At 33.3% G+C, this 13,705-nt stretch overlaps 3 protein-coding genes across 3 annotated transcripts; 2 read left to right on the top strand and 1 right to left on the bottom strand.

The window, feature by feature from the left end:
* The first annotated feature begins 263 nt into the window (after positions 1-263).
* Positions 264-3,274, top strand: LOC122605358 (ATPase GET3B-like). Its single transcript, XM_043778283.1, has 11 exons — positions 264-484; positions 1,127-1,338; positions 1,445-1,507; positions 1,583-1,693; positions 1,784-1,858; positions 1,941-2,009; positions 2,083-2,148; positions 2,282-2,362; positions 2,466-2,564; positions 2,645-2,779; positions 2,868-3,274. The coding sequence occupies exons 1-11, from the start codon at positions 358-360 to the stop codon at positions 3,003-3,005; spliced, it is 1,176 nt and encodes a 391-aa protein (XP_043634218.1). The 5' UTR covers positions 264-357; the 3' UTR covers positions 3,006-3,274.
* A 2,625-nt stretch (positions 3,275-5,899) lies between these two features.
* On the top strand, positions 5,900-10,031 carry LOC122603227 (OVARIAN TUMOR DOMAIN-containing deubiquitinating enzyme 12-like). Its single transcript, XM_043775879.1, has 11 exons — positions 5,900-5,966; positions 7,318-7,683; positions 7,771-7,934; positions 8,170-8,243; positions 8,383-8,437; positions 8,633-8,707; positions 8,789-8,862; positions 8,962-9,010; positions 9,093-9,177; positions 9,343-9,399; positions 9,724-10,031. The coding sequence occupies exons 2-11, from the start codon at positions 7,356-7,358 to the stop codon at positions 9,744-9,746; spliced, it is 984 nt and encodes a 327-aa protein (XP_043631814.1). The 5' UTR covers positions 5,900-5,966; positions 7,318-7,355; the 3' UTR covers positions 9,747-10,031.
* A 949-nt stretch (positions 10,032-10,980) lies between these two features.
* Positions 10,981-11,358, bottom strand: LOC122604781 (transcription factor PCF1-like). Its single transcript, XM_043777647.1, has one exon. The coding sequence runs from the start codon at positions 11,356-11,358 to the stop codon at positions 10,981-10,983; it is 378 nt and encodes a 125-aa protein (XP_043633582.1).
* Between the last annotated feature and the right edge of the window lie 2,347 nt (positions 11,359-13,705).

Genomic DNA, 13,705 nt, shown 5'->3' with positions numbered 1-13,705 from the left:
GACAACAGTTTTTAAAAAATGTATGCAAAAGTTTCATATAGTTTTTGGAAAACGAATCATCCTGACCTGATTATCTATAGAAGTATACTTCTATATTACTATATAAAAAAAAGATTATGTACCTTTGTTGAAAAGTTAGAAAAAAAAAAAATTAACCAAATTGATCATCCTCCTTAAAGTGGGTAAGGAAACCCGATCCGGATCCAGGTTCAAATTAACCAGTTCGGCCAGCACAAAAAGCCCACTTGAACAGTCAACAAAAAAGAAAAGGAAACAAACATAAAAAGAAGAAGAAAACACCACAGGCAGACGAATCCTTCAATCAATCAAGTAAAAGCCGCCGTAGAAGAACAAACAATGTCAGCAGCAGCCTACACTCTGCTTCGTCGCGTTGCTAACCCACAATCCAGAGCTTACTACTGCCACGTCACCTCACTCTCAACTACCATCAACACTCAAATACCGCCACCTCATTTTTCTCAAGGTTTTCTTTACTTCTTTAAGCTTTTTTCCAGCTTCAATATCCTTACTGCTTAATTCTTAGGACTCAAAAAAAAAAGAAAAAGATCAATGTGTGTGTGTGTTTTTTTTTTGTAAGTAAAAAGTTAAAATAGAAAAAAAAATATATGTACCCATTTGTGAGTTTTAAATGTATGTACCAATTTTGTTCATTTTGCGATATAATGATGACTCTTACTCTTGAAATATCAAGAACTGCGAAAAGGAATTGTTATTCGAGAAGGTGGTGTTTAATTTCGACTTAATGAGAAAAAACATATTACACGGAGCAGTTGTTTTATACTTTAATCCATTGGTGTGTTGCATTACCCATAACTTCTTGGCCTATTTTTGCTTTACGGACCGTTCATTCAGCACATAAAACAAACAACGATAACAAACGGACCATGATACATGTAAATGTACTACTGAATAAAAAGTTCCGATCAAATATGTACAGTTCTTAGCTTAGTAACTCAAGACTTCAGAGATAAGCATATATATTAACAAAAGTTTGCTCTTTCTCTAACAAACAACATAAGTAAAGATACAAGTATCAATATCTCATACAACAATTTTGTACTTATGGACCTCTTTTTTTCTTCTTCTTCTTCTTTTCTTTCTGTAGTGAGGTCATTGGCAAGTGATGCAAAATCTCTTTCAGTATTTGATAAGATGATTGCGGGTAATCAGAGAAAATATTACATGTTGGGTGGAAAAGGAGGTGTTGGAAAGACAAGTTGTGCCGCATCCCTTGCTGTTAAGTTTGCCAATTACGGCCATCCTACCATTGTAGTGTCTACAGACCCTGCTCACTCTTTAAGCGATTCCTTTGATCAGGTATTCACTTTTTTCTACTCTTTGAAATGTTACTTTTACGTTGGATTATACATAACCTTTTGGGAGAATTTGTGTTTGATTTACTTCAAAATGCATACTTATCTAGGATTTGACTGGTGGGAGACTAGTTCCAATTCAAGGATTGGATTCGCCTTTATTTGGACTTGAGGTACTACTATTGGCATGAGGTTCTTGATACCCATTGTATAAATACTAATTTGATAAGACTATGAGTTTCTGATAGATTAATCCAGAGAAAACAAAGGAAGATTTCCGCAGTGTGTCTCAAAACAATGGTGGTGCTGGTGTTAGAGATATGATGGAAAGCATGGGACTTGGAATGGCTGCTGAGCAGGTGTAAACATTATTTTATTCTTGTATGTTTTGTGAAAGTTCGTGTCTTTTTATAATTGGGTTATGTTTCTTTGGATTTTTGACTTAATAGTTCGGAGACTTCAATTTGGCAGAGCTTTTGGATATAACTCCTCCTGGTGTAGATGAAGCTATTGCAATATCAAAGGTGTGTAGTACTTTTTGTGACTTTTTCCCCCCTGTGATTATTAGAAAACACAGGCTCCTAATGTATGCACGGTTCTTTGCAGGTAATGGAGTTTGTTGATTCACCAGAATACAGTAAGTTTACAAGGATAGTGTTTGACACAGCACCCACGGTAAGCAACATAGTAAAATCCTTTAAAATATTTCAGATACAAGCCGTTTCTAGAACACTTGTTTCACTTGCAGGGTCATACACTTAGGCTTTTGTCTTTGCCAGACTTCATGGATACATCAATAGGCAAAATGATGAAGGTTAGTATTCAGTTATTCACCACATTCCCCCAAAACCCTACCTCGATAGACTCTAGATATAATCCTGTCATGCTAATTTGTATCTTTGAATTTTGTTTTGTGTTTTGTTTACAATTATTGTGTTACTCAACAGATGAAACAGAAGATTGCTTCTGCAACTTCTGCCATTAAATCTGTATTTGGGAAACAGCAGCAACCACTTGTTGAAGACCCTGTGAGTATTGAATATACTTTGTATGTTTTTTTGTCACACTGAACCATAAACTGTAAACCCCAGTGTCAAAACTAGATTTCTCAGCATCTGTTTGTTACTGTAGACTGACAAGCTACAGAAGTTGAGGGAAAAGATGGCAAATGTGAGAGCTCTTTTTCGTGACTCGGAGACTACAGAATTTGTTATTGTGACTATCCCTACGGTAATTTGTTAATGCATATGCATCTTGAGATTTATGACTCCAAAAGCAAATAAGTTTTTGTAATGAAAAGAGATTGACAGGTTATGGCAATAAAAGAGTCCTCGAGGCTACATGCATCTTTGAAGAAAGAAAGTGTCCCTGTTCAAAGACTTGTAGTTAATCAATTATTACCAGCAGCTGCAACAGACTGCAAGTTTTGCTTGATGAGAAGAAAGGTAATGCAGCAGCTATAAGTTTCATTCTATTTGAGCCTTTGTCCCCATACGCTTGATCAATTTTGGTGCATTTGTTTGTTTATTACAGGATCAAATGCGTGCCCTTGATATGATCAAGAACGATCCAGAATTGGCTAGTTTAGCTCTACTTGAAGCACCACTGGTTGATATGGAGATAAGAGGAATCCCGGCTCTCCGGTTCATGGGCGATATGGTCTGGAAGTGAATTGATGCGAGCCTTATGAGGGTGAACATATCAGAAATACTAACACATTTGCGAGCCCTAAGAGGGAGGGGTCTACGCATGACTGTGAACGCATTCCTGTTTTGCATGTTGTTTAGTTCCACCCGTTCCATCTAGCTGCCCAACCCAGTTTAACATATTTTTCAAACTATGGGTCTTTGGATGTGATTTTTGAAGTCATTAAGGGGGCATGTTTTTGTTTTGAAAGAATATTACGTGGACACTGAAGAATCAGATTAGTGATTAGATAATTAGTTGAGATAGTCTTGTAAATTCCGAAGAGTTGAAATACCTAGAGGTCTAGTTTGAATGCTAGGAGCAATTAAATATACCCCTTGTAGCTATGGAGGTTCACTTGTAACGACTCTAGGCTACCCACAAAGTCGGTGGTTGCGTTAAGATTGATCGGCTCACAAAATGGGTGGGATACATGGGTTAACCAATTAATAAGTAAAACACATCCTGAGATGGCAAGAGTTCAAGATGCTTCGGAGTTAAAATGGACCAGAGTAGACTCTGGACTGTAATTGGTGTCGATATGGTAAGTAACGAATTTGCTTAAAGAAATGCAAAGAATATATTATATTGTAGCTGGCCAGATGCATGCAATTATACAATTCTAGTTGCTTGAATGCATCAACATAACTGTTGCACCAGCTATCTTTTGTTTATGTTACAAGTCATTGTTCAAGTATACCATATATATATATATATATATTTTTTAAAATTATTATTATTGTAGATATAAAGTTTAATATAGTTGGTTCATATACTATCAACACAATGTTGTCTTCATCTTACCCAAACTTTCTTTATTCCTACACACAACAGAAACAATTGCAACGACTTAAAACAACTATAGAAAAATTTTCTGTATATAAACGTTTCCGAGCTTTTAAAGACCATTTAGGTCTAGGATAATTCTAATAACAAAGTATAAGGTCTTAAACTTTGTCCAGTGATTTATCGACTTAGTAAACTTTGTCCAGTTTAGTAAACAAAGTATAATTGTTAGACTAAAATGGATTAAAAGATAAGGGCGCATATAATTGTGGAAAATGTTTTTTTAGTTTTGTATTTATAACTTTTTAGAAATTGGAAGGAATTTTTCTGTCTCTAGGTAAACAAATGAAAAATCTTGATAACGTGTTCAAAACTAGAAATTGTTATATTAATTTTTCATATCAAAAAACATGTTCTAGTATACTTGGTTAAGTGAGAGGACGGGGGTGAGGTGGGGGCGGGGACAACGAGTTACCGGGGAGGGGGGGGGGAGTTAATATAATATAAGGTTTTTTAATGAAAATTGGAAAATATTTTTTAAAAAAAAATGTTTCCTAATTTATATGGAGAAGTGAAAAACAGTGTTTCTGTTTTTTAGAAAACATTCTTGAAAAACTATGATTTGATTGCATTATCTATTTTTCATGTTTTCTTAAAATCAAAAATGAAAAACAGGGAATGTTTTCCTCCAACTAAACGTGCTATAAGGTTTTTTTATGTTTAAGTTATTTGAAAAAAGCGAGTTTCTAAATCAAATGGTTGTGTTCTAGTCTTATCCCCGAACCCTTTCATTGACCACCATTATGATTTTACTTTTTTTTTTAAGTGTATGAATTATTCATAGCGAGAGGTCTAACATACGTTATTTTAACCGGGTCCGCGTTAGAGATTTTTATCATGTAATGGTGCTCAACACTAATGGAAGTACAAGATTCTACCTAACAAAGATTTGATTTGTAAGATAGCATGTTACCGGACCAAGTTGAAAGTCACCAGTGTTGCACCATTTAGAGGGTGTTTGGGAATGTGTTTTGAAATGATTATCTGATTATTACGTTCGTAAAACGCAAATAATCTAAAAAAGTGTTTGTATGAAAAAGTGATTATCTGCTATGAAAACGCAGTTTTGAAGAAGCATGTACCTACCTGCTTTTTCAAAACGCAATTTGAAAACGCATAATCTATTTTGAAAATGCAAAATTTAATTTGTAATCACAATAACAAACACCCCCTTAGACAACCTTGAAAGACAACCGAAAAATATTACTCGTACATTTTTTGTTTAAAAATAAGAATAATATTTATTTATGTAAAAATCAAATATGCATTTGAGTGTAAAGTTCTTAGATACAGTCACACTGTGTGTGTGAGTCACACACACATATCGATGATTGATACTCTCTCCGTCCCAATTTAAATATCCAAATTTGACTTGCTAAGTCTTTCTTCTCTAACTTTGACCGTAAGTTTTTTTTTGTATGATATAATATCTAATCAATGAAAAGTACATCTAAAGCTCTATCTATCCATATATTTTACATCAATTGTTATATAACACACACGAAATAATTTACAGTCAAAGTTACGACGGAAAGACTTCAAAAGTCAAAATAAGACATTTAAATTGGGATGGAGAAAGTATATAAAAATAGGTGATACTTGTACTACTATTTTTGATAAATCTACCACAGTTATACATTAATGATTTGTATAGTACCTGTACGGTGTGTTAAATTTATTAAAAACTGTGATATGAATATCACTATTCTTACAAAAATCTCCTAAATTTTCATGATAACTGCATCCAAATACGATACAGTTAAATACATCCCAAGTTAAGCCTATTTATTTATCTTTTTTTTCGTATATTATGAAGAAACAGTGTTGTAAAAGCGACCTGAGTGAGTATTCCACTCTCCCAACAGCCAAACAAAAACACAGACATAATAATAAAGATCTATAAAAATATTTAATCTGGTGATTCCGCTTTTGAAGGGCCACTTTTTTCGATCCCCCACTTTCAGGTACACTAATTTATACTATTCCTACCCAAAATGTATCTATCTCTATCTCTATCTCTATCTATGTCTATATATATGTTGTATATCTCTTCATTGGATTCTAAATGTAATGCTAAGTGCTAATTCATTCACATTTTAGGTAATTGCTACAATTCTATCTGTTTCTTTCTTATTTTTGAGTGTTTTCTATATTTTAAGAATAAAAAAAATCGGATTGCTGACTTATTATGTGCTTTAAGAAACTTAAATCACACATGCATTTTGGCTGATTAACTGTCTATGTATGTCTTTCTATTTATTTATGTTTTTAAGGTTGTCTTTTTAATGATTTGAGTGAGCTGGATTAGGTTTTGATTATTTTTGTACTCGTATTTACTAATAAATTTGGTTATTTATAGCTATTAGTACAATGTAGCATCTAAATCTAGTGAAAAAAGTTGCATCCTAATATATTTTCTCTAGTAACTTTAGGAGAATATAAATCGTGTTGCTGCGTAAAAGAAGGTATTTGAGTATCGAGAACGAGATAAGTTGATGCCATATTTGCTATTGTTTTCTAGACTAGGTATTACTTTCCCTTTTATTTTACTAGTGGTGTGTTTATGTTTATCTATCTCGTCTATGTCAACGATTCCCACTGGCTATCGCCATGGAAACTTTTTCTTCCTTGGTCCCGGCACTTAGTGTGATACGATGTCACTAGCACAATTTCAAAAGTCAATATTCATATATGATAACAATTATAGAGGTTCCATGATCCTGATTGAGATATGCTTTTGGATAAACACACCACTAACCAGTGTTTCATGATCAATCAGAAAAAAAAATGGAAAATCATAATTTTAATTTCCACGATCCTGATGAACTTGCTAACCGCACCCAAAGAACCATATATAACTAGAAGAGGCACACTTTCCTTTATGGGTTGTTCTTTGATAAAGAGTTACAGTTGTATTTTGAAGACGGCATGAATATGTCTATTCATAATCCATTTTAAAAAGCTATCTAAGGTCTTAGAAAATGGCATGAATATGTCTATTCATAATTTCCATGATCCTGATGAACTTGCCAACGGCATGAATATGTCTATTCATGAACCATTCAAAAGTTATTGATGTAGATATAAACCTAACACACTGCCTCATTATTGATTGATTTGGCTTCAGCTTCAAGCTTCACCTTCCCCAAATAATCACTGGTATTTTTGTATAATCTGTAGCTTTTGCCAAAGTCGCACGCTTTGCTTTCATTATTGCCCATATAGTTTCCAGTTGGAAGGTCTTATAATGTTCTATCTAGGCAAAGTAGTGATGTCTTGTTTGAATTAATACAAAATAGCTAATTTGTCCAAGTTAGCCACATAATAAGGCCATTATCATAATCTTTCTTAGGGACCACTAGTATATTTAATCATGTGGCTTTCTCTAAATAAGGGTGTCTTTTTTCTTTTCAGCCTCTCATATTTTGACAAATTTATCTTATCTTTGCAGCCGAAATAATATGAATTAAACAATCACGAATTAGCATAATGTTTTCATACAGTCAAGATCCTGATGTTGTTCGGTGGGGCCTCCAGCTCTTTGATGGTGGGCCGTTTACTGACAACAGCTATTCCGGATATGGTCCACAAAATTATGGAGATTGTTATCATGATCAGTATTCTAGAGAAGCAAGTTATGACACGGAATGTATCAGCACAGGAAATGACAAACTTCCTATACTTGTCCTTCCGGAAAACACGTCCCCATTTTCGGTTTCAGAAGAATCTGCACCTTCTTGTGAGGAAGTTGATCATTCACAAACATCTTTTTATTTACAGGATTCTCTTAACCAGTCTATGGCAAACTACAGCCTTGGTATCATATAGACGAAACGTGCTCTAATTTCATCATTTTGATTATTTAAGTTATTTCTGGCTGTATGATGTTTATATACTTTGTTAGGAGATGATGAGAACGCAAATGATGTGCCACCTTCTACTTCATGTGGTAGCCCTACCAGGCAGTTGAATTACGGGGAGGAGTGGGCTTACTCTTTGGAACTAAATGATGACTATGCTTATGACGATGAAGTAGGCAAGAGGTTGAATCAGATGGCTTCTATTCCTGTAAGTGTGTAATTTTGGAGTATTATGATTCACCCTGTCATACGTAATAGTCTCATTTGATACAAGTACTTCACTTTTGTGCCTCATATGCAAGAAAAAAGTGTATGCAAATAAGGCTACCAAATTCTATTCTGTGTAGGTTAAATAAGTCAAACAGATGGTTTTGCTGCATATGTACTATCAGTATCTTTCTTATCGAATGTATTAATAAGAATTTGCTGCTGGATTTCTGTAGCATGTTCCCAGAGTCAACGGAGAAATACCTTCTATAGATGAGGCAACTTTGGATCATCAGAGGCTACTTGACAGGTATTAAGCAATATCCTGATTCGCAATAGCTTCACTGAATGTGGCATGTATATGCATTCACTTCCTATTTTTGGTGCAACAGTTTCTTCATTATAGTCTATACCTATCATGATGCCTAAATACTATTTTCCTTCTACAGGCTACAGTTATACCAGTTAGTAGAGTCTAAAGTTCTAGGCGATGGAAATTGCCAGGTGAATATCTTATGCATGTGTGGCTTGAACAATTATGTAATGTTTATTTTAAGACTAGCATATGCTATATTTTGACTGAAACCAGAATAAGCTCCTAATAAAGCATCTGTTTGATACCCAACCTGTTTTTTACAAATTTTTGTGCTCATTCTAAAGCCTGAACAATATTGTAGTAATTTGTACTGTGTTTCTCAGTTTCGAGCTCTCTCAGATCAAGTGTACCGTTCGGCAGAGCACCATGAATTTGTGAGACAACAAATCGTAGATCAGGTTGGTGTAGATATGCTGGTTTTTTTGTAATTGACTCACCATCCTTTTTTCCTTTTTGATATTGACTTTTCTTTTCCAAAGCTTGAATCACATGCAGAGATATACGAAGGATATGTCCCCATGGTTTACAGTGATTACTTGAAGAATATGGCCAAGTATTTTACTACTTCTTTTCTGTTAAATGGTGATATACTTTTTTCCTGAGTCACCCACCATCTTACTATATGTTTCTGAACTCCATGGATATCAATTAGGGTCGGTGAATGGGGCGATCACGTCACTTTGCAGGCTGCTGCTGATTTGGTATGAGAATGTATTTTCACGGTATAATCTACTTAAAAATAGCATGAGATGCAGCCTAATGCATGTTGTTTTTATGTTGTAGTATGGCATCAAAATCTTCGTAATCACGTCATTCAAGGACACCTGCTATATTGAGATTGTTCCAAGTGTCCAAAGGTCAAATCGAGGTATTATCTTTGTTTGCAGCCCATTGAAGATATGACAAAATGGATAGGCAGAAGTTTTAGTAAAATTTAATCTACATCGGGATCACTTGAATGATGGATTCCATCAGGTCCATCATGTTTGGTTAATGTTTCTTTTTACAATTGTTATGATATTCGTTGCTGCAGTAATTTTCTTGAGCTTTTGGGCAGAGGTTCACTACAATTCAATACATCCTGATGAAGGTAAAAGATTGAACCATTAGACTTTTGATAACGTTCATGCTGACTCATATTACTAATGATACGAGACCGGTATTAGTTTTAAAATACCATGAGAGTAACTTTTAATTAACGTGGCTGTATCTTATGTCAGATCTTAGCATAATCTCTCTGAGAATTGTCCCCAAAATAAGTGTGATACATTTATTTTCAGGAAATGTTTTAGCCCAAAAATACCTGCATTCTATAGTATATTTGTATCGTTTACTTGATATAAAGTCGCTTGCTTTTTATCATGCACTGAGATCAATTATTTTCTAATCTTCTACCCGATATCTATATATCCAGATGGGCCGAACATGAGACCGTGAAAAACATGAAGAACTGATGTAGAAGATGAGTATTTGAGTGGCTATTGCAGCTCTGTTCCCGCTAATATCATTTAACGTGCAGCATAGACTCTGCTCAAGTTTTAGTGGCCATATGTTGCATATGATATGGCATATACAATAACAAGTTGTGCTCTCTCCCACAGTCTAGAACAATTACATTTTTATTGTATTCTGTATAAACCAATTTGTTTTCGGTTTTTTGGTTTAACTAGTAAAATGGTGAATCTATTACGATTACTCTTTATAAATTTTTTTTGAACGGCATTTTATTCTACTCATAGTCCTAAATTATATGTATGCCTGGAATCCATGACTCTCGAAAAACTCCTATTAATCCACCCTCACGAATGTGAGAAGTGAGACTCGAACCCAGGTAAATCCTCCCAAGGTCAAAGATCTTATCAATGAGCCATCAACCCCATTAACAACTCTCTACAAATTGTTTTACTTTTTGATCCAAAAGGTTAATTCCAAATAACCACTAGGGTGTTGATTCATTGGTTGGGTATGTATCTTCACAAAGGGTTAAAGTCTCAGGGGTCTAATTCTTGGTTTCTTATACTTTAGTGGCCATATAAACTTACCTGCTTTGACTCTAAACTTGCAAAAAGTTAAGATTAGTTTGCTCGTAAATCGAGTAGAATACCCATAATTACCCAAAACACAAAGCCTTTTTTATCTTTATGCAAACACAAATAATCATTATTTTAGTCAACTAATTTTGCAGTTTTGCAAAACATAAATAGTGTGATAACTTCTTCAAAAGGTAATTTCTGATCACCCCGTTAACTAATTTACAAACCATAACCTTGGTGAGGGCGATTTTCACCCTTTTCTTCTTATGAAGTCGATGAAGGCGTTTAATGCGTAGATCAACTATAATCAAGTTAACTAAATTACATCAAACGCAAATGATACAAATCAACCAAATAATATCAATTAGTAGGCCCTACTACCACAAAAATAGACATCGATAACACATTTTAACCAATTGAAAATCATGGATTCTCCTAAACAATGGGGTCAGTCAAACATAAAGTCAACCTTCACAAAAAATAAAACCAACATTTTCCAAACAAACAACCAAAAAGCCCAGAACAATGTACATCCATAGATTGATCATGTACAAGGCATCACATCACCATTCCTCTAAATCTAAACAATATCTATCTATCTATATATATATATATAATAATTATTTTTTTAATAATAACTAGCCATGGCCCTCAAAATCTTGGTCTTGGTTTTGGCCTTGCATCAGCAACGAAGTAAAAGACATGTTTGGAAACAAATCAAGTTCCGACGATGTGTCTTGTCTGTTCTCCGGTGTGGCGACGGTGGAAGTGGGAAAGTGAGACGGATGGACATGGTGAAGGAGCCATTCAATGGTCTGACCATCCGACCGGTGGCCCAGTTCACGGGTCAGTTGGAATATACGAGCGGCGCATAGTGCTGGTACCCTGACTCTCAGACCTCTTCCGTTGACTTTCGGATGGCTGCTTTTCTTTCTTGCTGCCGGAGCCCGAGTCGGAGTGGGTGTTGGATTTGAGGGGCCGGTTTGATGGTTTTCGACAGGTTGTTGTGGGTCCATTTTTTTTTGTTGGTGGTTTAGGGTTCTTGTTTTAACCGGTTGGTTATATCTATTATCTATCTTTTAGGGCGGTGATTTGTAACTTTTATACAAGATAAGTAGGCATTTTTAAATTACGAAAGATACTAGGAGTATTAAAATTCTATTATATAAAACAAATTTACCAATCATCTACCAATCTACCAATATATATATATATAACAAGGTGCTAAATTTATCCCTAAACAAACAAGAACCCTTTGATGAATTTCATCTTTGATTTAGAGCCATTAAATCAAATTTAATTATTTCATTTTTCTTAAATGACAATATTAATACTTATACTTTTTATAATTATACAAAAAATACCTCTTTAAATTTAATTTACAGTTTTTGGTTTCCCATCATAAATTTACATTTTTTATCCATCAATTTTAATCAATAAATCAAAAATAGTAGCTAATATAATATAGCCCCTTTAACTTAATTTACACTTTTTGGTTTTCCATCACAAATTTACATTTTTTACCCAATAATTTTAATCAAGAAATCAAAAATAATAGCTACAATATATATATATATATATAGGGTAACACTTCGGTGATAACACTTTTAAAATAAGAACGGTGAGAACACCTTAAAAACATCATTTTAATGCATTAAAAGTCCATAAAACTAACATAGTGCACAACTAATTATCATTATTTAAGTGTTTAACAACACATTCATCCGTCAAAATCGAAATAATCATGTTTTTTGTTTTGTGCATCCATCTTAGATGCATATTCATCAAAATGATGCATCCAACAAAAAACGTGATTTTTTCGATTTTGATGAATCAATGTGTTGTTAAACACTTAAATAATGATAATTAGTTATACACTATGTCAGTTTTATGGACTTTTAATACATCAAAATGATGATTTTAAGGTGTTATCACCGTTCTTATTTTAAATTTATTCTTATTTGATTGTCCCCCTATATATATATATATTCTTATTTGATTGTCCCCTATATATATATATATATATGTATGTATAGGAAGCCCATCCAATGAGAACATAAAAAAAATAAGAACAAATAAAAATAGATCTCAGCCGTTGGTTACATAAATCAATGGATTATAAAATTTGAAGCAATTTATGTTTTTTAAATAAAACTAAAGGGCATAAAAGGAAATAAAATCAAATAATTCTTCACGGTAACTGCCGGCCACCCCATCCCACCCCCCACGTTTTGAAATCCAACCAATATTACATCGTAATTAGATTATTAAAAAGCATGCAACTATAGAAAAAAAAATACTAAAAATTATTTGTGCATCCATCAAATATTGTTTGTGCATCCATTAAATTTCATATAAATAGTAGTAGCTTTGCATCCATCAAATTTGACCGTAATAATTAATTAAGATGAATTATGCATCCATCTAAAAACCTAAATATTAATTGTGCATCCACCAAATATTGTTTGTGCATTCATATTTATTTCTTTTATAATCCGTTAATTCCTTTCTTCCAATTTCAAACATAAGATGCATAATAATATATAGTGTGCATATATTATAGTTATGTAAAATCATTAAGAGATGAATTGGATGCATACTAATTAGATTTGTGCATCCATGTTTAAAGTCGTAAATAATAGTATCCATATATCTGCTGTCAAAAAAATAAAATAAAAAAATAGTATCTGTGTATTATTGAATATTAAACTTTTTGGATATAAAATTGAAAATGTATAATTCTGTTTGATATAGCAAACGTGTAGAAATCTTTAAAAAGGGGATGTGGATAGAACGAATTTTGTATTAGTATGATGGTTACATTTTTAAATTATCAAAAAGACGTTTGAAAGGGAAACTACCATATTTATGTTAAAATTCCTTTTTTATTCCTTGTTCTCACTGTTCTCATTTTAAATCTGTTATCACTGGAAAGTTACCCTCTATATGTATATATATATATATATGTAGGGGGACAATCAAATAAGAATAGTTTTAAAATAAGAACGGTGAGAACACTTAAAAAACATCATTTTGATGCATTGAAAGTCCATAAAACTAACATAGTTCTTAACTAATTATCATTATTTAAGTGCATGTATAACAACACATTGGCCTTTCAAAATCAAGAAAATCATGTTTTTTGTTTTGTGCATCCATCTTGGATGCATATTCTTCAAAATAATGCATCCACCAAAAAACGTGATTTTTTTGATTTTGACAGATCAATGTGTTGTTAAACACTTAAATAATAATAATTAGTTATGCACTATGTTAGTTATATGGACTTTTAATGCATCAAAATGATGTTTTTTAAGTGTTCTCACCGTTTATATTTTAAGACTGTTCTCACTGGAGTGTTAC

This window comes from Erigeron canadensis, chromosome 6 (assembly GCF_010389155.1).
Source record: "Erigeron canadensis isolate Cc75 chromosome 6, C_canadensis_v1, whole genome shotgun sequence".
Taxonomy (NCBI): domain Eukaryota; kingdom Viridiplantae; phylum Streptophyta; class Magnoliopsida; order Asterales; family Asteraceae; genus Erigeron; species Erigeron canadensis.
This window is presented reverse-complemented; position numbering and strand designations above follow the sequence as displayed.